General features: G+C 41.4%; 1 protein-coding gene across 1 annotated transcript in view; it reads right to left on the bottom strand.

Annotated features, from left to right (window-relative positions):
• The window catches only part of itpr1a (inositol 1,4,5-trisphosphate receptor, type 1a), a gene marked incomplete at its 5' end in the record, with an annotated part of 94985 nt that overhangs the window by 13214 nt on the left and 54655 nt on the right, over window positions 1–27116 (bottom strand). Inside the window, 13 exons of the mRNA XM_083887550.1 lie at window positions 934–1109; window positions 6633–6755; window positions 8596–8788; window positions 10538–10645; window positions 10796–10939; window positions 11045–11140; window positions 11476–11586; window positions 11666–11866; window positions 13129–13382; window positions 13513–13696; window positions 18347–18534; window positions 20723–20855; window positions 21697–21741. Coding sequence (XP_083743676.1) covers window positions 934–1109; window positions 6633–6755; window positions 8596–8788; window positions 10538–10645; window positions 10796–10939; window positions 11045–11140; window positions 11476–11586; window positions 11666–11866; window positions 13129–13382; window positions 13513–13696; window positions 18347–18534; window positions 20723–20855; window positions 21697–21741 — 1956 coding nt within the window. The remainder of the gene's footprint in view (window positions 1–933; window positions 1110–6632; window positions 6756–8595; window positions 8789–10537; window positions 10646–10795; window positions 10940–11044; window positions 11141–11475; window positions 11587–11665; window positions 11867–13128; window positions 13383–13512; window positions 13697–18346; window positions 18535–20722; window positions 20856–21696; window positions 21742–27116) is intronic.

Below are 27116 nucleotides of genomic sequence, written 5' to 3'. Positions count from 1 at the left end.
TTAGTCAAAGTACACATAGTGGTGAGTAAATGATCATAAATATAAACTGTACCTTCTTTCATCTAGCCATACAGCTAGTTTGTTATCTGATTCGCACCAACAGACAAAATCCCCAAAATGTTTCTTTAACAGTGACATGAAAAAAGAAAAGCACCATATATGAGGTCAACTAATAACATTAATCCCATTGATTCAAAGTGGCAAAATAACATTTTTAGAGAACTTGATTTCACTTAAAGCTCACATAGAGTGGTCCTGTTGCACATAATTATAAGTTAGTTATGGAGGTCTACTTACATACATGAACTTGTTTTTATGGTCAAAAACCTCCTAGTTGCTGTAAATGAGCTGATAGAAATCCTCTTTTCTGACGCTGTTCCCAAGCCGCGATATTTCAGACTCAACTCTCACCCGGCTTCCCAACTGTCTTGTGATTGGCCAGTACCCGGAAGTGACATATTCAGCATACCCGCTCTCAGAAGCGCAGCTCCCCCCTCTGGAACGGTGGATGCACTGCTACTCATTATCATAACATTATTTTAACAATGTTTAAAAATAGCTTCTTCACGACTCCCCGCCACAGTCCCTTTTATGACTTTGACCCGGAGTAAGACCCAGTCAGAAGACACTGTCGCTCGTGAAACACCTCCACAACAAACGTTATTCTTCTTCTGCGGTTCAATGTATGCAATCAGATGTGCCCGGACTAGTGCCTGGAGCAGGAGGATCTGCTGTTCTGGAGAACCGTTGTTTACGTAACCGGACCAGGTTTTTTCAGAGATCTCGCTGAGCCAGAGATTACAATAAAACACAGCGTTCTCAGCAGTGGCTGAACTGTTTGTTTTGAACCTTCAGGGCTTCTTAAAACAAGGTAATGATGCAGATACACACTAAAAAATGGATACCATCAGTATTTCAAAGAGAGCCACTCACATTGAAGGCACCCAGGAGGAAGAGCGTGGGCTCCAGGCCAACAGAAAAGATGAGACGCAAGATGGTGACTATGACCAGGGCACGGATGCCGAGCGGTTGGGGCATGATGATGACGATGACCAGTGTTGCCAAGACTCCCATCCACAGCAGTGCAGACAGGTGTGAATCCAACATACCTGCAGCACAAACACACACATGAGGCGAGCACAGGGAAGTCTTGGGGGACACAGAGACAATAGGACAGGATGACATTTCGACTGTTAAATGTCTCCCAGTCAAAACAATAAAGCATCATGGGATTTGTGGTGCTGTTGTTTCATTTTGGTTCCACTGTCATACAGGGAGAGCTTCAAACAACAAGGAGGAACCTCACAATAACCAAAAATAAACAACAACCACCACCAACACACTGGATAACTATTAGTACCAAAAATTTCCTTCCTCACTTTGGTTTGCCCTGGAAGTTAGGAGATACAGTGCATAAACAATAAACGTCTGTGGATTTAAAGGAACATTCTGGCTAGTAAATTAGTCTCATATCGTTATTATAAAAATATTATCTCTTTAAAACTCTTTAAACTGACAAATCCTTTATATAGATAGAGGATTTTTTGCATGAATGATTGTACAAGGCATAGTTTGTACGCAGTGTTGTACAAAAATCTAGAACTGATTTTAAGAAGCCATGCATTCAGATACAACATTTGATTTATTTATTAAATTATATATATATATATTTTTTTGTTTGATTCATTTAATATTGCTTGATTGCTATATTAATGCCGCATTATTGCACTGGGACTCAATTGCAATTTCAAACTGCCTTCTTCCACTAACCTCTGCCTCTCGCACAAACGCTGGGTCTTCATTAGTGAGACTTTGAACTCAAAGGGAGCCAGTTACATAACGCTCAAAAGTATTTGACATACTTTCTGCGTGTGCGCACACACACTGAGCCGACCTGATACCTTCTCTTGATCCTTGGATGAATCTAAGATTAGTGTCCTAGTGAGGGGGGTTTTTATATGGCAACGTGTCGGGGTAAAAACCTTGGCCAGGTTCGACCACAGCAAAAAAAACAAAAAAAAAATACCCAACCTGTTTTACTCTGTTTCACTTAAAAAGTTTAAAAACATGATACAAGTGTGTGTGTGTGTGTTTGTAGACCATGATCATTGGACAAACTTCAGACAACTTTGAGAAGGAGGAGAAAAATTATGAACATGCTGCTTTTAACGAAAACATGTATTGTGAGAGAAAGGAAAATTATGTGTGAACTAAGAGAAAATTGTAGTCAGTAGGGAAGTTCTGTGGGTAAGCAAGCCTTTCTGGTCTCCCCTACTACCTTCCCTCCCACCTTACTTCTGTATGTCTCCTTCCCTACTACCCTTCTCCCCCCCTCCAATCCCAGTGGAGGTCACATGACAGGTGCCACTTACATAACAGCCATCTCTAAAAATACCTCAGCTGAAAGATTTATGAGGAACGCGCCGAGAGCAACGCACAACTCGAGTGATGTGGAAGAATGAAAGATGAACTCACAAACTCAGCGCCTACCCCAGACTTCACGTAAATGTGTAGGCAGATGATTGTGTGCAAACATCTATGAAATGAACTGTGCCTGTGAGGCTGTGAGCATGCACTGTCTGCATGGAAGCATGTGGTGCCAGTGGTTGGAGCTGCTAAACAAAGCTATTTATCAAACAGCAATCAGCCATGCATGCAGGCAGCACATACTGACATAGATCTCCTACTCTTATAACCCTCATTTGAAAGCCCTGCATAAAAACAGGAGGAGATGGAGGTGCAGTGCAGCGAGTGTGTGTGCTCGTGCCTAAGTGTGTAAGCATGTGTGAGGGAAGCAGCCAAAAGCCACGAAAGTGCCTGTTAAAGCAGACCAAAGGTTTGCTACAGTCTCACGTGACAACGCTTGAACCACCAAACAAGTTCGAGTGAAGGATGAAGTACATTTGTTTTGTTGGTTTTTTTTTAAATGTTGCCACATAGTGATTTCTTTTTTTTGTACAGTCAAAAGTAACAGATAAAATGAAACTTTAATTTTATAATTTTATCATCAAATTAGCTGATGGATGTATAGCAACTGGAACGATGAGTAGAGACATACTATGACTTGATTTGGATAACTATTCAGGTTCATTCAGTTAATGCATTGTGCAGTGAGTAAGAATCAGTGACTTCTAATGGTCGAGACTGCAGTTTGCAACAAATGGAAGATTCCTCTGCTCTCGCCTCCCCTTCCCAAGCACATTAGGAAAATATGGTAGCTTTCGCAAACTAGAAAGGATGCCTGTTGAGTTGTCATTTAGCTGATGAGATTTCCATAGATACAGATGTTTTTAAATTATTCCTTATATTGATTGATCACAGTCATGTAAGAGAGTCAGCAGTCCCATTCACTTCCACCTCAAACGCACGTTCTGCCTGGTTTATAAACACAAAAACATGGTCGTGCGAGATGGCTAACCTTGTTAAAGCGTGACCCTTGCCTTAAGGATCTTTCATTATTTTTGTGTGTATCCTTGTTTTTTATTAATTATTTTATCTGATTCCAGGCAGCCTGGTAGTGATTCAGACAGCAAACCAAACACACCGACTCTGAATAAAAACAACACAAGATCAACAGATGAGCAGCTGACAGCAGAACAGATTCTTGTTTTGTTTCTCTTGTACGTCATGCACATGTACTGTACATGACTTGTCACACCTGAGCTCATATAAGCTTTGTTTATAGAACACCAAATTGCACGGGACACTCCTGTGTTTTCTGTGGTCTCCATAGTACTCAAAGTCAAATATGAGCTCAAGCTGTGAGGTGTGGGTTGAAGTTGGTCCGTGTTTGTGTATGTGAGGGTGTGTCTTAAACAAAAGCAGAGGGATTTTCAGGTCCTGCTCTTAATCCCAGTCAGGCAATTTGAAGTCAAGAGATCTGACCATTGTGGTAAAAGGAGATCAGTGTGTCATTGCTGATGCCTGGGAGCAGAACTGAGAGTCAGCCTGTCACAGCATTTCTCCGTGTGTGGTTTCACCAGGTTGACATGCCTTTCTAGATAGCAACTTTATGTAAATTTAAAGGGCTCATATTATATCCTATTTCTCCAAGTTAACCTAGTTCCCTGGTGTCCTAATGAACATGTCTGTGACATGCTTTGGTTAAAATTAGGGCTGTCAAAATTAACGCGTTAACGCAGGATGATTAATTTGACGAATTAACGGGTTAATTTTTTTTAACGCATTAATGCACTTTCTCACTTTCATCGCGCTACGGGTAGACATGCAGTTTATGAACAGGCAAGACAGGCAACTGCTTGGGGCCCCGAGCCGATAGGGGGCACCCTACACTCGGAGCCTAAATGCATCAGTGACCAGCCGCATCCCCGGTAATGTGAGTTATTTACAGTGTAATGTATAGTTTTTTTTACAGCATTTTATTTTTTCTATTTATTTCTATTGTCTTATAATGTGGGTTTTTTACAATGTAATGTTTTATTTTTTACTAAGTTTGTATAGGTTTTTACAAGTTATTTACAGTATTTTATTGTTATTTACATTTATATTTCCACATACTTTATTTATCTCTCCATTCCTACAACAATATAAAGAGAAAATTAGATATTTTTTTGGCATATTTACAAATGGTAATCAATCGTGATTAATCCACAGCTACCCTGTGATTAATCACGATTAAAAATGTTAATCTTTTGACAGCCCTTGTTAAAATACAATAAGAATGAAGCACCATAGCAGTTCAATCACCCTGCCAAAACAGACCTGTTCAGAAGTATCTTTTTAGGTCCACCTTTAAAAAAGTAAAACGAAACTTAAGGGACAGGAAATGACATCAGCCACAGAGGCTACTGGGAGCTAACAGCAGTTAGCATTTCCGGGTTTTCGGAAACCGTTGCACTCGCCAGCACTCTCGCATGTTTTACGGACAAATACTAGCTCCACGATACAACAATTACAGAAATTTAGCGCATTGTGACGTCCCAATGAGTGCGAAAGTCAACATTGCAGACCAGGAACAGATGTAAACCAGAGCATGAACAACCAGAGGAACAGACAAGACTGAATGTGGCATGGAACTAACAAACCAAAACACTGGGGTACACAGAGACTAAATACACTAGGGAGGCAGGGGCTATCAAACACAGGTGAGACAAACAAGACACAGGTGAAACACATTAGGGCGGGGCAGGAAAGGAAGCAAAACTGGAGAAAAGGTACACACAAGGAAAAACTTCAAATTAAAACAGGAAACAAGGAATATAAAACCAAGACAGAAATAAAAGTACAATGTAAAGAAAACTTAATAAATTGATTTAGAAAAGGTCCAACAAAAACTACTGTTTTGTCCCTTTCACTTTTGCTGCTGTCCTTCTGTTTCACATAAATCCTGAGACTCGTCAGCTTGTGCATTGCTTTGGATGGTAGGCCCCAAATATTTAAACTCATCTACTTTCTCTACTCCTTGCATCTTCACTGTACCACCCGTCTCACTGTCATTCACAGATATTCTGCCTTTCTACTACTAACTTTTATTCCTCTTCTCTCCAGTGCAGACCTCCACCTCTCCACCCGTTTGTTTCCTAGTCTCACTACAGATAACATTATCATCTACAAACAACATAGAGACTACATAGACTGCATAGAGACTCCTGCCTGACCATCGCCATTGCAAATAAGAAAGGACTCAGTGTCTTCATTCATGTCCTGTACCACCCTCACATACTTCTCTGCCACTCCAGACTTCCTCATACTCATATCATGGTACTCCACAACATTCTCTGGATCTACAAAGACACAGTGCAACTCCTTCTCTTTATTCCTCCATACTCCATCTGCGTTACTCTTTTGTGACTCGCTAATCTTCACTTTTTTCCTTATCAAAGCTTCAACAACTCTTTCTTCCTTTACCTTCATGACATGGCGCATCAACTTTAAACCTCTGGAATTACTACAGTTTGGCACATTACCATTGTCCTTGAGATTTGGTACCACTACACTCCATTCCTGGCATTTTCTCGCTCTCCAAGATTGTCATCTGGACAAACTGCTTTTCCATTCTTCTGATCTCCCTTCACTTCCTCCTTACTAATCCTCTGCACTTCCTGAGGCACTATCTCCCCTCCATCTGTCCTCCTCTCTCTCTCATTTTTCTCATTCATCAGCTCCCCAAAGTACTCCTTCCATCTTCTCAACACCCTCTCTGTTTGCTTGTTGGTACATTTCCATCTCTGTCCTTAATCCCTCTGCACATCCTTTCCAGCCTTGTCTCCCTGTTTAGTCAAGTCATCTCCTTCCTTCGTGTCCAGCCACTAATACAACTCAATATAAAGCTTTTATTTTGCCTTTGCCACTTCTCGCTTTGCCGAACACCTATATCCCCAGTACTCCTGCCCACTTTATCTCCCTGGCTGTACCACTTCCCGTACTTCCTAGTTCCATCACCAAGTTTCCTTATCCTTATTTTCCTTTCTTTGAGGACGACTAGTAGGAGAACTATATCTAAGATATTCATTATGGGCCTTTACCATTTATAATACATTACAAACTCTGGATATTGTGCCGTCAGTGTATTTGAAAACATGAATGAAAAACAGGATGGGAGTGAGGTGAGGGATTTTTTTCCCCCCTCTCTAAAATGCTGCTCTAACTCTCAGTTGTCAACTGTGACTGACCTCCATGTATCCCCTCCAGGGGGTAGAAGAAGCAGACCAGCAGGTTCATGAGCACAGCCAGGTTGAAGGAGATGGTACTCCACACTGATATGTTTCTGGAGCACCAGTACAGCACCGCCTGGGCTGGAGGGAGAGTCACAAACAGACATTACACATCTTTACAGACACAACCGATAAAGACAGTTTCACCAATGTTTGTTTGATGGTTTATTTTTCAGCAGAATAACACAAAAACTTAGGAGGAATTGGACACATTCTAAGGCAGGATGTCGATCATCCTATTTATTAATTTCTTAGGAAATAATTTGTGGATCTTCAGAAAAAAAAAAAAGGAAAGTGGGTCGTATTTCCTGTATAATTTGGCCTTTCCAGGGGTTTGCTTTTGCAAAAAGTGATGGAGTAAAATGTGCACTCTGCTGTGGGACATTCTTTTCAAATTTGATCACAAACGATATCTGTAAAAAATGTATAAAATACTGTTCAGACCATCTTTTCGTTCCTTGCAAAAAAATGCTAAAGTTTATTAAAACCACACAAACTCTGATAAATATTCATAATTAAAGAAAACAATTTTCCAATAAAGGACAGGGAAAAACTGAGCTCACACTCAAGATCTCCCTGGTCATGAAGAAATCAACATTACACAAACAATAAGAAGACTGGCGCTGTACCAAAAACTGTAGTGAGATCCTGTTTTAAAAAAAGAAAAAAAAGGGCCATTTATTCCAAACATAATCAGATTTTCTGTAGAATACTGTTTGTCCGCTGCCTTTAGGGGAAAAGGAAAAAAAAACAGATGGAGGGACTTTTCTCTGTGTCCATCCCCTGACTGCGAGAGAAAATATGGCTTTGTGTGGGTATGCAGACTTGTATGTGTGTGAGCAAGTGTGCTCTCAGTTGTGATTCATATGGTTCCTGTACAAATGCTTCACGGCTCAGAGGACTTGGAAAGCCCCTGTCTGCTTTTAGACAGTGGAAACATGCACGCATGCACACACACAACACACACACACACACTCAGACTACCACCATTAGTCCTGCTGTTGAAATGGGGATACGCATCACTCCATCTCTTTTGCATAGCTGTGTACCCTGTTTAGGCTCGCGGGGGCGTCGCTCAATCCCAGCATGCAAAGACCAATTTTACAGTAGAATTTCAGACATGTCATGGTACAGAAAAAAAACAACACCCCCACAGATGTGATTGATAACATTAACAAAGCGTCTGTTGAGTGTGTCTCAGTAAGGCATGACTCAGTGGCAGTGAGCCAGCATTCTAAACACCAGGACCCTGCAACCCAAGCTGTGCAGTGCATCTAACATGTCAAAATGTCATCCATGAAAAAGGCCTACTGAGTGAGAGGTGGGGGTAAAGTGTGTCAGAGAGACACACTAGCAGGCGATCGCATTCACAGTCCACTTGAACTGACCTGCATGCTGGCCAAAACCTGACACATGACAATGAGGACCAACAAGCTCCTTCTTGCTTCTATACCAACTTTGTGGACACACCGCCACCTCCTATATTTCTAGTCAAATCATGGGAATTCAAAGATTTTAGAAAGAATGAGCCAATAAATGAGTGAGGTGCAAACCTTTAATATTAGCAAAAACGAATCTGCATGTTCCCAGTCCAGGTATACTGGATATGTGGGAGTTTGCATGTTTTCTGTGTGTGCAGTATTCACATATCTGTACTTTACTTTGTTATTTATATTTTCAGTTAATTGGACACACTTAATTGTGTGTGAATTAATGATTGTTTGTCTCTATAATGTTTGCCCTGTGCCCTATACAGGGTGTACCCCACCTTTTCGCCCTATGTCAGTTGGAATTGGCACCAGCAGCCACACTTAACCCTCATCTGGAGGATAAAGTGGTAGACAATGAATGGGTGGATGGTCTTCATCATCTGAGAGACTAGAAACATTGACGTATCTACATTTTACCTGAACCTACATACCTCTGAGTTTTTTCTGCCAGTTCATCTCATTAAAGAGATCCTCCGCTCGCAGGAAGAAGTCGTTGATCTTGCTGCCCTGCTCGTCTCGCTCTGTGGTGTAGTAAACTCTCAGCTTTGACTCCAATGTCAGGAACTCACATATGTTGGGCACAGGGAAAACAATCTCCTCCATTGTACGATCCTGACGCACAATCTGAAGACAGGGACATACAGGGACATACAGTCACATACATTAATCTCTAGGGAGCAAATTCATTGTGCTCTACAAGCAGGGCTGGTCCAAGCCTTTATGGGGCCCTAAGCTGGATTTGATTTGGCGGCCCACCACCTTGGAGTAGCTGGTGCTTGACAGTTATTAATACCAATGTAACACTTTAAAATGCATTATACAAATTATAATTATAGTTGAGTTATTTACACCAAATCAGTGTTAATCGCAACCTCAGAGGTTAATTGACTTTGCTCATATTTACAGTGGTGTGGTTATACTCAACTTGAATTAAAGGGGAGATATTATACTCTATTTCTCCAAGTTAACCTAGTTCCCTGGTGTCCTAACCCTGCCAAAACAGCCCTGTTCAGAACACTCTGTTTAGTAGTATCTCTTTATGTCCACCTTAAAAAAAAAGTAAAATGAAACTTAAGGGACAGGAAATTACATCAGCCACAGAGGCTACTGGGAGCTAACAGCAGTTAGCATTTGGAAAAGAGTTCATTTGCAGGCTCTAGCAGGCACATTGCTGTCATATATAACATGTATACACTGGACATATAACTCCTCTGAGGCTGGAAGTTTCTGTAGGACTCTGTGCTGCACTGTGGAGCCAAGAATAGAACTTATCGCAAACTTCCATTTTTCATACACTGTTTCCCTCGTCAGCTCTCTCGCGTGTTTCATGGACAAAGCGGAGCTCTGTGAGACAAAAATACCAGGAATTTAGCTTAGACTGTACTTGGACTGTGGAGGACCACAAAAGGATCAGAAACCTTTTTTACACTTTGCCGACTGATAGGGCCTCCAGAGTCCCAAATATAAGGATTTAAATGATTAAAAGGTTGATTTTGCATAAAATGTCCCCTTTCAACAAGTAAACCAGTCTCATGATATTGGTTTTAAAACTTTGAACAGATATGCAGAATGTGCACTAAATGAACAAAGTTCAATTCATAAAAATAATACTAAATAACTTAAAGGTAAAGTAAGTAGCTTATAGTGCCATTTAGAGGAGAGGCTGAAATTTACAACAAAAACCTGCTGCTCTGCTCACCCCCTCCCTTCCCTGAGCGCTACAGTATCCGCAGCCGGTCAAATGTCGTCCTCGTCATCTTTCTCCGTGTCGGCAGATGAGGTTCGTGAGGCGAGGGAGAGGGCGAGCTACCGCGGCCGTAGCAGACGAATCGGAGAGAGAGGAGGCGGGACTTCCGCTACAAGTAAAGAGACGCTTGATTTGTTCTCTCGCGTTTGTCCTTACAGGCTCCGGTAGAAACATGGCGTCTCGCTGCTAACAGTGGCTATGCAACCACGGCCCGCGACCGTGTTATTTTACATGACTTTTTGAAACACTACGAAAATGAAACAAAAACTATTATACATCGACTAGACAATGCAGGAGCACATAATATGTATAAAAAAGTGGATTTTGGGTTGTATAAACCCATAAATACTACATTATGTCCCTTTAAGTAAAACACTATTTAGAGTTTATCTACATCTGACAAAGTGTTTTTTTCTCTCTCTCCACACATTAAAGGGGGCCCCGTGGTGATCTGGAGGCCCCAGGCAGCTTCTTAGTTCTCTTATGCCTTGGGCCGGCTCTGCCTGCAAGCCCTTATGGCCATATGTGACTACTGTTTAATATACATAGACATATAGTTTTGTAGATCAAGTTGTATTTGATTGTGAAATTCACTTCAAAAGGTAACAAAGGTTGTGTGTTATGACCTCTATCTGAGCCGTGTGTTTGGCGTAGAACTCCAAGGCCTCATCTCCTTCTCCGCTGGCCCCTCCTGGCTTCAACATGATGGACAGTTCCTTGTTATGGCGTGCCAGCTGCATGAGGGACACGGCCCAAAAAAAGTGAGCGTGTGTCACAAAAACAACATGTTTTTTTTAATTCTATATTTTATAATATTGGCCGTCATGCTGTGACTGAATCAGAATGGGCCTCTGCACAGCACATTTCAGAGATGAGGAGCAGACCTGGTGAGCTAAGATGTAGATGTTGTGTCCAACATTTCTGGGGGAAGCAGCATCATGTTCCTCCTCTTCCCCGTTATCCTCCTCCTCCTTTGACTCCTCAAACTCTACCTCTCCCTGTAGATAGGCTTTCTTTATCACCTCCACCTACACACGCACACACAAAGCTCAGAAGCTGTTATCGTGTTCATGTTGAGTGAAGCCAAGGAATGTAAAAAAAAGGTGAACAACATATAACATTTCCTTCCCCACCAGCTCTTTCGGTCTCATGTTGTACAGGATCCTCTCAGCATTCTCGCTGTCATGGCGGCTCTCCATGATGGCGAGCAGCAACTTGGATGCATTGTTCTGAGTGGGGGGGGGGGGGTGTGGGGCGGGGGGGCAAGGGAAAAAAGAGCTTGAAGATAAAAATGTAAACTCAGTATCTTTATCCAAGGAAAACAGCCAGACACCGTGGTGCTCTAAGAAAATGCAGTCAGCTGCTATTTTGTCTTGGCAGGAATGCACAAAAGCAAGCTCAGCTCAGATGAATAAATGTCCTGCTCTAACAGCAGTAATATTCTGTCCAGCTGTGAAAGGAAACTACTGCATTTGTTGTTTTTGGTTTAACCCATTTTCCCAGTTTCAAACAAAGTAATAAACCTTTCCTCGTCTGCAGCCACTCATCAGCCACTCTGACTCACCTTGAGCTCGAGCACCAGGTCCATTCGCTTTTTTCCAAGTGGATTGATGTCGTTAAGGATAAGAGCGATGATGATATCAATACCATTTGACTCATGAGTTGCAATGCAATTCTGAGGGAACAGAAGTATAAACAATGTATGAGAGAGATCAGAAGAGACTTAGTGCCGTCAGTTGCTTTTGTTTGTGTACCTGATTTTCATGGCAGGGGCCCTGGCAATACTCTGTGAGACTCTCCAGAGTTTGGTTGATGAGGGCTACGTTCTTTTCATTGATGTACAGTCCAAGCAGACCGAGGCCCCCCGTGGTGCTGCCACAGATACAGTCCAAGAACTGCAGAGTCTCACAAACAAGGTTGTAGTTGTTCTTGTTGTTCTGACAACGAAGGAAGTTCTGGAAAGATAATAAAAAAATAAATTTTAAAAAAGGGGGGGAGGGGGTGGCAGGAAAGTTAATTTTTGATAGGTTTGCATGGAACAAATCAAGCATGAACTATGAGGAGTTTAGTTTTGCTTAATTCTCTAAGCAATATAAAGGGTTCCCACACCTCGGTTGACATCAAATTCAAGGGAAATTCAAGGACTGAATATGCTGACACAGATGGCAACTGGGTAAGAGCTGCTTCACTCATCTGGACAAGTGATTGTCCTTGGGATCTTGGACAAGCCCATCATTGTAATTTTCTTGGGTGAGCCAGACTTGTTGGAATTTTCATTTCCCAGGAATCACGTCATTTGCTTTCTATTGCTTAACATTCCTTACACTAACACTCCTTGTTCTTCAGGGAATATCACATCAACGGCGGAGAGTCAGTGGACAGTGTCCACAACACCACTAGTAATTATGACTTGATGTTTGATCTGCCTAGGCCTAGTCTACAGAGTACATTTATGAAATAGCACCTAATTTTCCAATTAAAAAAAAAAAAAATATATATATATATATCTGTGTCTGTAGCTCTGTATCTGCATTTTATCACAACTAAAAACGGCCATCACATGACCACTGGGTGGTGCATGCTGGTGTTAACAGGAAACCAATTATCTCCCCTGAAGTTGTTTGCTCAGTTTCAGAAAGTACTTCTAATGAGAAACAACGATGGTGTAAAGTCAGAGCAGATTTCTTTTATTAGACCAATGACGAAGAGAAACCGAAAGCACTCTATTCATTTTTGTTCACAGCTCAGAGTTCAATCGTGGCTGAGAAGAAGGAAGTGAATGTGTGTAACCCGAATAAAGAATAAAACTAAGCCACACACTTTTCAATTGAAAATGGAGCAGGCTGCATTTTGCATAGTCCTCGGAGTTTCCAGAGCAGAATTTATGCATTTTTAAATACAAATGTAGTAGCATGGTTGCATCCTGAGTGATGTAACAAAGCTGTACTTTACAGAAGCAGAATACGAGCAGGAGGCTCTGTAAACAAGCAAGGTGAGGATTTTCTTTATAAATCACCATGTACAAAATGTCAGACATGACCTCTCATAAAAATGTCACTGATAATTAAGGAATTTGACATTCTGTCTAAAGCCCGCTGTGAAGAAGCATACAATAATCTGCTAGATGTCACAACTAAGAAAGAAGAAAGCAACTGTTGCGATCCACTCTAATTGGTGCCTATAGAACGAACAGTGTCTGACGCTCAGTGTGTCCCACCTGTAGGTCACGGTTGTGATTCTCACAGAGAAGCTGGAGGAAGCGGAGAATTGGCTGCATGATAATGATGACAAAGCTCATCACTCCTTCATCGTTGTTCTTGTCTCCAGTGCTGGGCTGACCGTCTGCTGAGGCGAAGTGGTCCTCAGGGTCTGCCTCACGCCGGTAGGAGTTGAAGGCCTTCTTGGTGGCGGACGAGGCTTCTATTAGTTGCTCCTTCACATCCTCCGTCATGACCACTGCAGAGTCTCTGGCTACACAGACACCAAAGTAGACAGTTTAACCATAAATCCTCCCTCCTTCAAAGTTCACTCTAGTTTGTGTTTTACTGTAAATGTCCTTAAAAAAAGGTAATAGTTCAGAGTATGAGCAGTGATTTCTGACCTTTTTTACGGACAGGGGCGTCTTTATCCTGACTCTCGTCATCCCTCTTCCTGTTACCCAGGTCGCTGGTATTCACTGTCACCGTGGCTTTGATCTCAAGCTGAGCCAACTTCATACGATCATAAAAAACCCGGAAGAACTTTTCGGATTTCTTGTCCTCCGTCAGACGGCAAAAGAAAGAACGCTGGATACACAGAAAAAAAACAAAAACAGATCCTAAGGTTTTATGAATGGAATGTGCTGCACAGAGATCACTGCTGCAATTCATTTAGGTTTTATATATGGAAGCCCATTTCTGCCAGACAAAAAAAAAAAAGAGGTAAAACTTTGATAATAAAAATATCCACACAGTCAAAATTATGAGATTAAAAAGTTGAAATTATTTTTTATTTCTTATCTCATAATTTTGACTTTTATCTCACAATAAGGACTTTTTATCTCATAATTTTGGTTTACTTCAAGGATATTTTTATTATCAAGGCAAAGTTTTACCTCTTTTTTTCTGGCGGAAATGGGCCATACATAATGATGCTATAAAGCAAAATTAAAACAAACAGTTAATTAATCAATCAACCCAGAATATTATTTAATAAATATTTTAATAAGATTAATAAGATTTCCTGGATCGAGCTTCTTCAATGTTCAGTAATTTACGAGATGATTATCCTTCAATTTCGCACAATTGTTTGAAAATGAAATGAATGAGTGAATTAATTGTCACTTTTATTATACACAATTATTATTAATGAAGGGTTTTTTCCCACCTTCAAGTCTGTATGTGCAACTGGTTAGTGCAGTGAAGTGAGTGTAAAACCAGCAAAAACCAGTTGGAAGTATAGTTCTTTATTTTTTAGCCTTGAAAATCACATTTAAAATTCTGTCTACGTTCAAGGCATTCGTTCACATGTTTATTCCGAATTGTCAGCCAGCAGTAGAAAATGAACAGTCACGTAATCACTACACTATGCTCACAAAGCATTATATAACTATAGTGAAGCAAGGCTGGAGATAAGAGAGGCTTAAACACTTCAGTTATTGCTGTAGAATGGGGTCATGTCAAATTAGAACACCCTGGAGAGGCGTACACTGTGTCCCAGCCCACAGGGCTGTTGTTTTGATTATGTAAGAGCTGTTATCTACAGCAGCCTATGGAAAGACTTTGACCAGCCAGCGCTGCCTCACCCCACTGCTGGGGTGAAAAATGACTGGAAGGCGAGAAGCCTGGCCTACATACACACTATTACAGAAACAGAGATAGTAGGGAGTGGACCAGGAGAAAAAAAACAAGACAACAAGGAGGAAATATGAGAGTAAAAAGCAGAAGAGCAGAATGACTTGAGAAGTATTGAAATGAGAGTAGAGGGAATTCTGTCAGGCAATATCTAGGCCATTTTGTTACATAACCATCAGTCTTCCCAGGTAATATGTAAAACTGGGCTACGAGAGGAAAAAATCTAAAATGATAGTCACAAGGACCAAACCAAAAGTCTTGTTCACCAAAACAAGACTTAACAAACCTTGTTTTTCCCACTCCAAGGACACTGGCTGTCGCATACTAACAAGTTTATACAGTATGCGTGATAATGTAATGTTGAAAAAACGTCTAAAAAACGTCTAAACGTCTAAAAGTCATGAGCAACCAGTTAAGTAATCACACACAGAATGTGTGCGGTGCCGCTCAAGGCAGAATTCTGAAGTCATCTTTCTCCCAGAGAAACAAAGACATTACTGTGCACTGTCCACCCCACAGAAGATTCCAGAGCCTCGCGCCCTACCCCAGTCCTCCACCCCAAGCAGCACTCCTCCGGCACGTACACACTCTGCCAATAAGCTCAGAGACGAGGAGATCGCAAGGCGGGGAGGGTCTGGCAAGTGAGGCCATCACATAATAAACAACTTGATGACAGAGTAGAGAAAGGGACTACTGGCAGCACACTCTCAGCTCATGCCATGCCTGAGGTGGAAAAAAAGAGAGGTGGGGGGGGGGGGAGGGGGGGGTAATGGTCATAGAAATGGTCATGCCTGTCTGTCCTCCATCAGAAGAATGAAGTGTGGACCTGCAGGGAGGAGGTGGAGAGGCAGAGTGCAAAGGGTGAGGAATGAGGCCCAGGGCCAGGGATAACACGTCAATTAGACCAGAGCAAACAAAGGGACGAGCACTCACCGCCGTCACCTCCCTCCCTCACCTTTGACTATTACATAACTCACAGACACACACACACGTAAAACACTTGTACAGTACAAGCACATGCATGCCGGAGAGCGTGTACGCTTACACACCCACTGACTTCTACACTCACAGAACTGGGTCAGCCATTTACAGTATAGGCACATGCCAATTGTGTGAGGACACACCCACATATCAAGTATGCTCTGTAATACAGTATTCTCTCCTAAAGTCTGTGACTGCCAACTTTATTCTTATGTAATCACATTCAATTTTCCCACTGCCTATCCTTTTAATAACGTGGCATCACTCATTTCTAGGATATCCCAGGTTTGAGATGCAGTGCAGTGGAGCTCTCAGTGCAGACTTGGCACCATGGTGACAGGTGCAATTCACATTAGAGATTTATCAGGGGTAAAGCTGAGCTTTAACCTGATGCTTATGTAAGAAAAATGTATTGGTCGTGTTTGTGTTATCAATGATTTTGTCCTGCAGTGAAAGTTTTTCACTTCCAGCAGTCGACTGAAAGTGTCATTTTTTTCATTATTTTTCTTTACAGTCTGCTTCTGAGCCGAGTTGCGTTGAGTGGGTCGAGTGAGTCACTGAAACCGAGACAAATCCTGTACATAAAGATGGAACACCACAGCAAAGAAAAACACGGCAGCAAAACATTCACTTTCTGGTTTCTTTAGAAATGTACGTGAGGTACGGCTGCGCCTTACTGACAATGAATCACACGGTTTCACATCTAACCATGTCGCTGCCTCTGCACTGTTTTGATGCTGTCTCTTACACTCACTGCAACGAAATCTGTGCTGTCGTATCAAGATGCCATCTGTGTTTTGATTGCACTTGAGGATGAGATTGGCGTGATAAAAGAGTGACTTCATGGTGATGCATGCACACGTTGGTCAAGAAGGGAATGGAGTGATGGTAACAGAAGGATGAAGTTGGAGAGAGGAGCACACATCTCACGGGCTCCCTGTAGTTTTGGGTAAACACAGAGCCTGTCTGTTTCCATGGAGACAAACGCTGAGTGGAATGAGACGGGATGAGGTGGGGGCGGACAACACTGAAAAACAAGGTCACAGCGCTTTCCCTTCTCTCCTTCCGTTCTGCCACTTGGCATCAACAAAGGGATGTTATGTAACAGCTATTTATACCCATGCTACCTTTCCCTCTCACCCTCCCTCTCATGTCAGGCAGCACCACATGCAAACCAAATGGAACTGCTGCTCTGCTCCAAGTCCTTTTCCTCTTTTTCTTACTCTCCTCCTCTTCCACGACATCATCCACTTCACTCCAGACGAATAAGAGCAGACTCCATTCTTCTGTTCACAGCAAACCGCTAAAACGCAAACGTTTTGGAGGGAAACAGAGTGATCGCTGTCTGCCAGGAGGAGGGTGAAGAGTGAAATGTCAAGAGTGGCCATGCCACAACGCAGTTCACGGCTGTCAAAGCTCCATCATCGCTGTCACAGAAAAACCGCCTGTGCCACAAATAAAAGAAGAGCAGCGAGGTGTGAACATGGGCACCAAGAGAAAAATATCACGCTTGTGATAGTGTTGCAAAAAGAAAGCAGATGTATAATGTGTCCTGGTTGATTTTTGTGTGCCATGTTGGTCAACAGTAAATAGTTTGCTGTGTTACATGATCCAACAGTGACAAAAATAAATATTTAAGATGTACTCTCTGGAGCAGACTGTACCACTGGTGTTTAGGAAGCTTCAAGAAATACCTCAGTGTGACAGAAATGTCGATACTCCTGTATTTACAGTATACGGTACGTTTTCGAGAGTATTTTTTTCCTGCAAAGAAACACTTAAGAATGCAGAGCGGCAGGAAGAGCTCCAGTTTCTCCTCAATCCCCTATGTGTTCCCCCATACCTCCGCCTTCTCTCCCCACTGCCCCAGTTCCGGAGGCCCAGCGTGACCCAGTTTGGGCCGGCAAAGAGAGCACGAGGGAGCAGGAGAGAGGCAGGAATGTTTTGAAGGCTGAGACATTCCTCATTGTTCATTCACACAGGCCTTATGTAACACAGACTGATCATGTGACGTAGCTCTGCAGCAGCCGTGGGAAGCCAAGGCATTATCTCTGCCACAGCGGCTCCCTCGCTGTGATCTGATTACGCAAGGCTCGTGCTTACACAACAACTCACGGACGGAGGGGATGGACGGTTGGAGCCGTGGAGAAACGGGCAGATGGGTGGACATGGAGAAGACAAGCAAAGAGAGACAACTGGGAAAAAGAGAGGCTAGTTTATTTGTGTTGCCTAACGCACACCTAAACTAGCTCCAAGTCATATAATATACTTTTGACATCATTAGCAGCTGGTGTTTGAGCCAGATGATAGACTGGTAGATATGAAGGGAAAGAAGAGCTGCTTTAGTAATGTATATGTGGCACACTGACCCACATATTGTAGGATCCAGTGTGTTGGTTTCACTGATAACATGTAGCAGATGATCTACAGATGTCCAGCAGGATAAGCTGACCCTTTATACAGATGACAGACCGTTAAATGGAGACACTGCAGGTCAGTTGCAGTAACTGGAAAAGGTAAATAATGCAGTTTGTCTGGTGTATTACAGCAGACGGCTTATTCATCAATAGACAGCAGATATAAAACAATTTGTTCAGTTTTGCTCATGTTCGGTCAACTGACCTGAATGGTGGTGTTTCCGCCTTCAAGCAACGCTATGGCCAAGTGGATGCTTTCTTGGAAGACTCGGTCACTCGTCGTGTTCATGATGAGGTCGATAACCAGGTCAGAGGCTCCCTCTTTGTCCAGGTGACACTGTACCTCTGTCAGACTCATTTCACCACGACTCAAGCCCCCAGGCCCTCCTAACACTGCAGGACAGAGGCAAGGCAACAGGCCAAATCAGACTCTGGTACAAAGCACACGACCATGACACCATTCATTACATATTTATATATATACATATATATACACAAATACATGTACAGTATAATATTATAATATTCTTATCTATAATTCAAGCTGCAAAGATTGATATTGAAATTTTGACAATGCAGTGCAGAATAAACTAATAATATCATTTAAGCTCTTACTCTTCAATCACACAGTGACATTTATTGGTCCAAGTCCAAAAGACATACAATAATATGATGATGATGACAATGAGTTTAACTCATGCAATATGTGTATGTAATGCTCAAGCATGCCTTGAATAAACCTGGCATAATAGATGTTTTTACAGCAGATATTTCTTTAAATGAAATTGTAGGACAAACACAGGATTTACCAGTAACATTAATTAAGGTTCCACTACAGTATTAACAGAGCTGTGTTATTGTTCAAGTGTAAGGGGAGATCACCCTAAATACTTGACACCTGTAGAGGATGTCTTTTTGTTGTTGTTGTTTTGTTTTTTTTAAACAACAAAAAACTGCATACATATTTTCTGGATGTGTACCCCGTCCTCGACTTTTCATCCCTCACCATTTACCCGATGTACCCCCATGAGATGTAGCACATAAATCCACATGTAGCACATCTATAGCTGATTTTAATCTCTTAAAGTTCTGCTGACACCAGTGAACGACATGAGGTCAGGACAGGAAAGAGGACTCCGTCATCTTCAAGTCTCTGACCACAACAGCCTTCACTACAGGGTGTGACAAACGCAGTGATCCAGATGGACCCTGGCATTTAAAGACTTTTTCACTTTTTATTCTTGTCATTGTGTATTGTATGTTTTGGGTAACATCTACTGCACGTCTGTCCGTCCAGGGAGTGGATCCCTCACCTGTGGTTCTCCCTAAGGTTTCTACCCTTTTCTCTGTTATAAGGGTTTTTTTTCCCTGGTAGTTTTTCCTTACGCTGGTCGAAGGTCTAAGGACAGAGGATGTTACCAACCCTGTGAAGTCCCGTGAGAAAAACGATGTTTTGTAAACTGTGGGCTATACAAATAAAGATTGATTGATTGATTGATTGATTGATGTGTTCCAGTAAAGTGAACTAGAAATAATTATCGTCTATTGTCGTTACAGCAAATCTAATGTGGCCTAAGACTTATGCACAATATTGTATATATATATATATATTATAAAGCCACATTCTCCAACTACTGTGTGGCTACTGTGACAGACAGTAACTCAAAAGTCAGTGTAACTGTACAGTTAAGTTATTTATTGTACAAGACTTTGCCAGTACGTCCCCCCTTGAGGCCTCAGGTTCATGGTACACAGGGAATTTTCGGCTCGGCTCTCATTTCTGCAACAGGTGCAAAGGCTGTTTATACAGGAAGTAGCAGACAGTAAAACGTGGATTACAAAGTGGAGGGGTATATATATATTTCCTTTGGTCTGGAAGGCAGCCAATATCTTGTTCCACAAAGGGGGGCGGTGAGGTGATGACCTGAGAACCAGGGTGACATTTATTTCAGAAAATAACACCAGTTGTTTGAATATGGGCCTTTCATTATACCATAAATAAAATAAATTATGGGGTCTCAGCCACGTTACACTGACATTTGTGAATTCTGGTTACTAGGTCAGTATGGCAACATAAAAAACCACGTACCATTGGCACCGATATGTCCTGCTAAGTCTATACACTGATTAAATGTTACATGATGAATGTATGCTTCATATCAGAATCAGAAGCTCAAATAAAAAGAAAAGCACTACAGAGACACATTCTGTTAGTATTTTGACTGCAGAGAGCAACACAATGACCATGCTATCGGGCAGCGATAAACCCGCTATGCTCTGTGTGCTCAAAGGGCAGCCCACGACACAACTGTGATTACCAGCTCAGGCCCAGACAGGCCCATCCATACACTTCATTCGAGGGAACCTTGCTTCATTGAACTTCAGGGGGAAGAAACATTTTGGTAAAAGGATGTCTCAAACTTTGCCCCCTGATAGTAGTTGTAGTCATCCCTGGCAACAAAGTCATCCTCACTTTGCCAAAGGCCTTAAGTTAATGTTTAATAAAAACATCAGCTCAGACGTTGTCTTTACACTGAGAGGAGGTAACAGCAAACTTCTGTGTTGAAGAAAACATTCCCACCTGATTGGCTTTTGCCAGGTCCAACCGGACTGAGGGGGCCATTCGAAAATGACGTCAGGCTGTCCCTCCGCCCACCGTTGCGACGGAAGTTGCCATAGTAACGGTTCACCAGAATCAGTCTCAGTGCTTCGCCCTAAGAGGCAAAGATAGGGAAGAATGCAATGATATTACGTCACCTGTTGTATAACAAGGAAACATGCATCATCAGTGACATACTGCACATTTATAGGTATATATAGATCACCCCTAAACAAACCCTGCACACAGAAAACCACAACCTGTCAGCCACATGTAATAACCACACTCTTTAATCCATATAAACCTGCATATTCCCTAAATGTCTATGCATTAACCGTTAAGTAATCTAAACTTTATGTCATTTACCACCCACACGACTAACGCTGCTGTCGCGGGGACAATGTGAGGTACTGGTTTTCACTTAGACAGACCTGGGGCCAGCCCTCCCACACTATGACTCATCCACCGTTGAGCAGACGGCAGCACCACGTTGACGTCGTCATGGCAACCATGGCCCATAGCTACCCGACAGACCTCCCCATGGGATAAAGGGAAGGAAATGAAGGAGAAGGCTTTTTCTGAATGTTTGTGTGTTATTATATAAAAATGATTGTCAACAGTGGGTGGTCAGTCCTTGATAGACAGCACTGCTGCCACACTTATGCTCAGAGGGTCAGGATAAGTTTATGCGGGAGGTGTGAAAAAAATTATTCTAATCTTTTATTGGCAGCATAATCGACTGAACAAAAGGATTGCACAGTCCATTGAAGTCAGAAGATGACTCCCTGATTTCACTGGAGAACAACTTTGTCATATGAGTTGTTTTTTGGGCATAATTATTTGGCATGCTTGTTTGTGTCTGAGAGCTGAGGGGTTAGGTGAAGAAAATTTGATCTCAGCATGAATCTCTGTTAGAGTGAGATTTTGTGCCGTGCCGTGCCACTCTCAGTACCTACCCTCTTCTGGTCCTCCAACAACTTCTCAGGCTGGTTCTGATCCAGCTGCTGGGAGCAGTGAGGAGTGTGAGCACAGCGGCCCAAGAGAGACAAACACAGTTTAGTATTCATGCAGCACTGAAAAGGCAATTGTCATGTTAATAACCACATCATGCATCTATTGAGCTGTTTTAAGTGGCCATGCAAAGGTCAGCGCTGGGTGAGTTATCATGCACTTAATGCTTGAATGTTGGAAACCAGGAAACATCGTGGCGTCTGAGGTGGTGGAGAGCAGAGACAGGAGATGTGCACAGCGAGGACAATTAAGAGCAGCAGTTATAGCATGTTTAAGGACACGTCCGGAGTGATTGGGTCGATTGTTTGTCGTCTGAATTCCCTCTACAGCAACAGTTATATTTAATCACAATGTCCTTCATTGATTTTCATATTAAAGATGTTGTTTGACATAAGTGGTTGGACATCATCGGGAATTGACAGATTTGTTTTCTTGAGCAATTAGCACCTGAGTAGGGAGGAGCATCTGTTCAGTAACTGAATGACAGGTCTCTAGGCATCAGTTTTATCAGAACTTAGGTATTTGACAGTAGGCAAAAATGAAAAACACTTTTTGCTCTTTGGTAACTGCTTTTGCGTATGGACATACAGTATAAAGACATAGTTAAAGTCATACATCAATGTTGCTTTCATTCTTAGTTTGCAGACTAATAAAAAACACTTCCTCAGCTCCTCTTTTTTTCTTAGTTGTGTCTATCGAGGTGTGTGAATGAATCTGGGTGGGTAAATGTGCAGTTCATGCTCACTTTATATGGTGAAAATCTTAAGTTAAAGCCAAAGTAGGAACAGCATGGAATGTAAGTGTACACTAATCTACATTAAACTAGTGTAAGTGGAATATATAGTACTACAGCATGGTACAGCAGAGTAACATGAGTACATATACAGTACATAATGAGTAACGAATGGTGTAAACAGAATTAGGGCTGCAACTGACCATTATTTTCTCGATTAATCGACTAAGTGCTTGGTCCAAAAATATATTTTAAAAAATGTAAAAGTGATGATCATTGTTCCCCAAACCAAAAAGATACAATTGCAATTATTTCTTTGTTATATGGAGCAAAGAAGCCAGAAATTATTCACCTTTAAGAAGCTGAAAGATCAGAAAACTTTCAAACCGATTATTCAATTATTAAGTTGTCGATTAATTTAGTAATCGATTAATGGTTGCATCAAAATTTTAATACAATAAAATAATAGATTAATTGTGTTTAATATTTAATGTAGTAAATAATCGCAATGAATTAATCATTTCAGTGTTATAAAAGCATATAGAAACTATTTGATTTGACAGTGTTTGAAATTTATTGTTTCTACCACGAATATGAGTCTGTTCATGTAGGAAGAAGTTTAGTGTTAAGACATCAGCCACTCAATTTCTAGCAGCATGTCAAAACTGTAAGTCACACAAGTTTGCTGATCGACTCCATGTTCACCGCACACCCTTAAATGTATAAAGGACTAATTTAATTTATTTGTATATATCAATAAAAAACATTCTCTATATTGCAACAGCATTCATGTACTGCTCAGGGGACACTGCAGTGTCGATATATACTGTATATATAATTTTTCACTAATCTCCAAAACGGCAATTATTTCAAAATATTTCTTGAAGCACTGCGTCTTCCTCTACAGTCACAAAAAAAGGCGTAGTACTGGGACAGGAGCAGAGACACATTTAAGAAGAAGACAAAAAAGACTAGTTATTTGACATTTAATTAGTCTTAATACTGAAATCACACTGGAGCTATCAGTGAAGTCAGGGATGAGAAACCATTTATTTTGCTTTTCCTGAGCAGCTCTCACAAACAAAAATTCTGTACATCTACTGTACGTACAGCATGTGTTCACCAAGGGTGAAGGGAAAAAAAGAAAAAAGGCAATGTTCCACAAATATCGTTATGTAAAGGACACATGAGGAGGGGCAGGAGAGGGGAGGGGCGAGGTGAGGTGGCGATGGGGTTAGAGTTACATAATCACCCCAAAAGGAACCAGGCCAGTAAACCAGTGACCCAGAGCCGCTTACAGTGGCCATCTGTCACCAAAAAACATAGAGGGCAAGAGAAAGAGAGCAGATGAAACACAGTGAGGGGGAGTGAACCACAAACACAGACATGGTCCAAACAGCTGCCTGACAAGGTCAGGGCACCATGTACAGTATATATTTATACTTACAATATACTTCATTTAAGCATGTACTTTAGCTTCTGTATACACCAAGGATCACATAATATGGTATGATGTAATGATCCAGATGTGAATCCCATCAATCAGTCACAACAAAGGTTGGGCACATAATACATAATATATACTGTATGTATATAATGATATTTACGCTCTGTACAAACACAGTTTCAGATGCAACATGGAATTGTTTTTCAACATTTGGATTCACATGTGTGAAATATTTCTCTGTTCAACAAGTGGTTCAAGAAGTTTAAAACCATAATTAACTTATTTCACTCTGGGGCAAAACTTAACCTTTAACTGTGTGACATTTTATCACAGTAATTATAGGTTTTGGAAGATATGAAACCTTTTTTTTGCCTTTTAACTCGACTTTAATAAGTCTATTAAGCACAGCGACTGTACATTATGTTGTTCAAAGGTTTAATGAAAGCATAAAGCTTTAATAACTGAAAACACTGATATGGAGGCGGTCTGGAGCTTTTTCATAAGGCAGCACTGAGTGTTGTAAAGCTACCAGTAGCTAAAGTAAGCCCTGGATATCCCTTAGCACAGCTAACTTCGGATCACAGGAGCTACTGTACAAATATAGCCGTTTGATTTCCGCTTTGTAAAAGTGAACGTTTTCTTTCATGTCAAGGTCATATTAATGCTTCTTCTTTTTCTTTCCTTTTTGGGCAAAAAGTTTCTTGAGAATTATCTTGACTGAGACAGAGACATGACAGACAGAGACTGTGGGTGTGAAAGAAGAAAGGGAAAACACAAAATGTACTCATAAACACAAACAATGATGTCCCTGTAGCACTTTATTTAACCGAGGACCATGTGCAACAAGATCATAGAATTAAACTTCAGAAAAGGGCCATTAGAGTCATTGATGAAAAGCCATCTCTCTCAGATATTGTAAATTAAAATGTTAGAAATATTATATAAATAGAAGCCTTCCACTCTGTATCCAAAATAAATTTGGATTAAGAGAAGAAAATTATCATTTAAGAGGGTTTTTTATTTCTGTAGTGAGAACAAATGTTAAATATAGATGTGTTTCAGTGTTGGGAGTCAAATTGTGTAGTGAGCTCAGACATGAGTTTAAATTGTGTCGCTCTTTGTCACGTTTCAGAAAAATAATGAAGGATTATCATTTAAACTAAGAGAATGTGAATGAAGTGTGGTTATGTGCTGTTGTTGCTTTGTTTGTTGCTTTTTAACATTTTCATTTTGATTTTCGTGCTATTTTACAATTAATTGTACAGGTTTGGCAAAAAAAGTAAGCCTTCATTCATTATTATTAGCATTATTTAGGTAAAAAAAAAAGTTTGGGAGCAGGTCAGAGGGCAAAATTTCCACAATTCTGAGGACACGGCCTCACTGTCACCACATCAAACCACAAAGCAAGATGCTGATAAGAGAAATGTGCAGCTCTTCTTCCCCAGTCTGACCACAGACACCACAGAGTAACCCCTCACAACTGCCACATCCGCCCTCATACAGTGAATTCCACCAAACTGGAAACTCCCTGGGGCAAAACCCCTGCGTTTTAAGTTTGACAAAAGCGGAAATAGCAGTGCACACATGCATGTACGTAAAAGTTATTCCACTTTGTGTTCAGGTGTTTTTCAGAGTGAGCAAAATAGTGTTATTTTTTTTCGGAAGAAGTAAATTCAAACTTTTTAATTTCTCTGCAACGACTGTGAATGACACGAACACTGAGGTTCAACCGCATGTCTGCTTGTTGTACAGACAGACAGAGAAGCTGTAAAATGAATTCCTGTCTTGACCAGTGTGGGCAACACGACTGTGAGTGTGGGAGAAAATATCCTGAGCCTGATGCTTTCTTGAAAAATCCATCCAATGAGAGAGAAGCTTGAGAGAGAACAAAGAACGAAGTAAAAAGGATGAAACATGACTTTTTTTTCCACGGCAGAGAGATTGCATAACAGGTAGGTAGGCCAGGTAAACAGGACAGCCTGCAAACACAGTGCATCCTGAACTCCTATAGCTCTTACATGGTCAATGGATTTCATTGATAATACTCTAAGTGACATTTAGCAAAAGGCTGGTATGTGCACACGCACATGCACACATCAATGAGGTGGAAAATACACCACAGGCTACTTTGCTCAAAATGTCTCTCGCCTATTGAGCAGAACACGACCATATCAATGAAAACATGTGACCCACACAAGCCGCGTTTCCTTGTGTTCTAACCACGTCATGATGTTCAGCTTCACGCTTCGAACATGAGAGGACGCACACAAAAGCGAGGTCAGGTTTTTCACATACATACACCGACATCTAACTTAAAGGTGCTCTATGAGAGAAATGAATCCTATTATGTGATAAAATGATCATGATATATGATAAGTGATGTTAAACTGAAATACTGGCTTCACTGATCCCTACTGTCTGCTAGTGGAAAACCAGCCTAGCAAGAACACCGACAGGGACACCGACCTGGAGTCTGCGGAATCGGGACATCGCAAATTCTCAGGTCTCGCAAGAAACACAATTGCTTCATTGCACTACACACACCCTAGCCGGCATAGACATGGCTCCACACGACAGTCAGGATAAAGAGACAATGACAATGGATGGATGGACGGATGTTTACAGTGGTAAAAATATGTACTCCGGAACTGCAGGGGGAGCTCCGTAGAGAAAAAGGCAGAGTAAGTCCACTGCAGATTTGCACGGTTGTAAACACGAGCACAGCCAAACCTTAAAAGCCTCACTACCCTTTTCATAAATGTCTCAACCAGAAGAGAAGAATTGATGATATATATCATCGTCCTTCTTCTTCCAATATGATAAACAATACGCCAGGGCCCTGTGATTCTCACCCCTACCCACCCTCTCTCTCTTGCGGACACGAAAATAAACCATATATGTTAATTTGCACCCAACCCTCTCTCTCTCTTGCTGACACAAAAATTAACCATATATGTTCAATGTTTATAAAAAAATCAACAGTGGACAGTTATGTATGTGCATGAACATAGTGTAACGCCAGGTATAAGTGCAGCTCCCTGTCTCTGTGTCCTGGAAAAGTTGGCAACCATGATCTACAGTGTTTTGACCTGGGACCCTTGTAACCATTTTAAATGCTAAAGGTCGCTGCTGTGCATATTTTATGCTCAGTGTATCCCCCGTGTGTTTACACAGAGTGGGTGTTT

The sequence above is a fragment of the Microchirus variegatus genome, assembly GCF_963457635.1.
Source record: "Microchirus variegatus genome assembly, chromosome: 4".
NCBI classification, from domain to species: domain Eukaryota; kingdom Metazoa; phylum Chordata; class Actinopteri; order Pleuronectiformes; family Soleidae; genus Microchirus; species Microchirus variegatus.
This window is presented reverse-complemented; position numbering and strand designations above follow the sequence as displayed.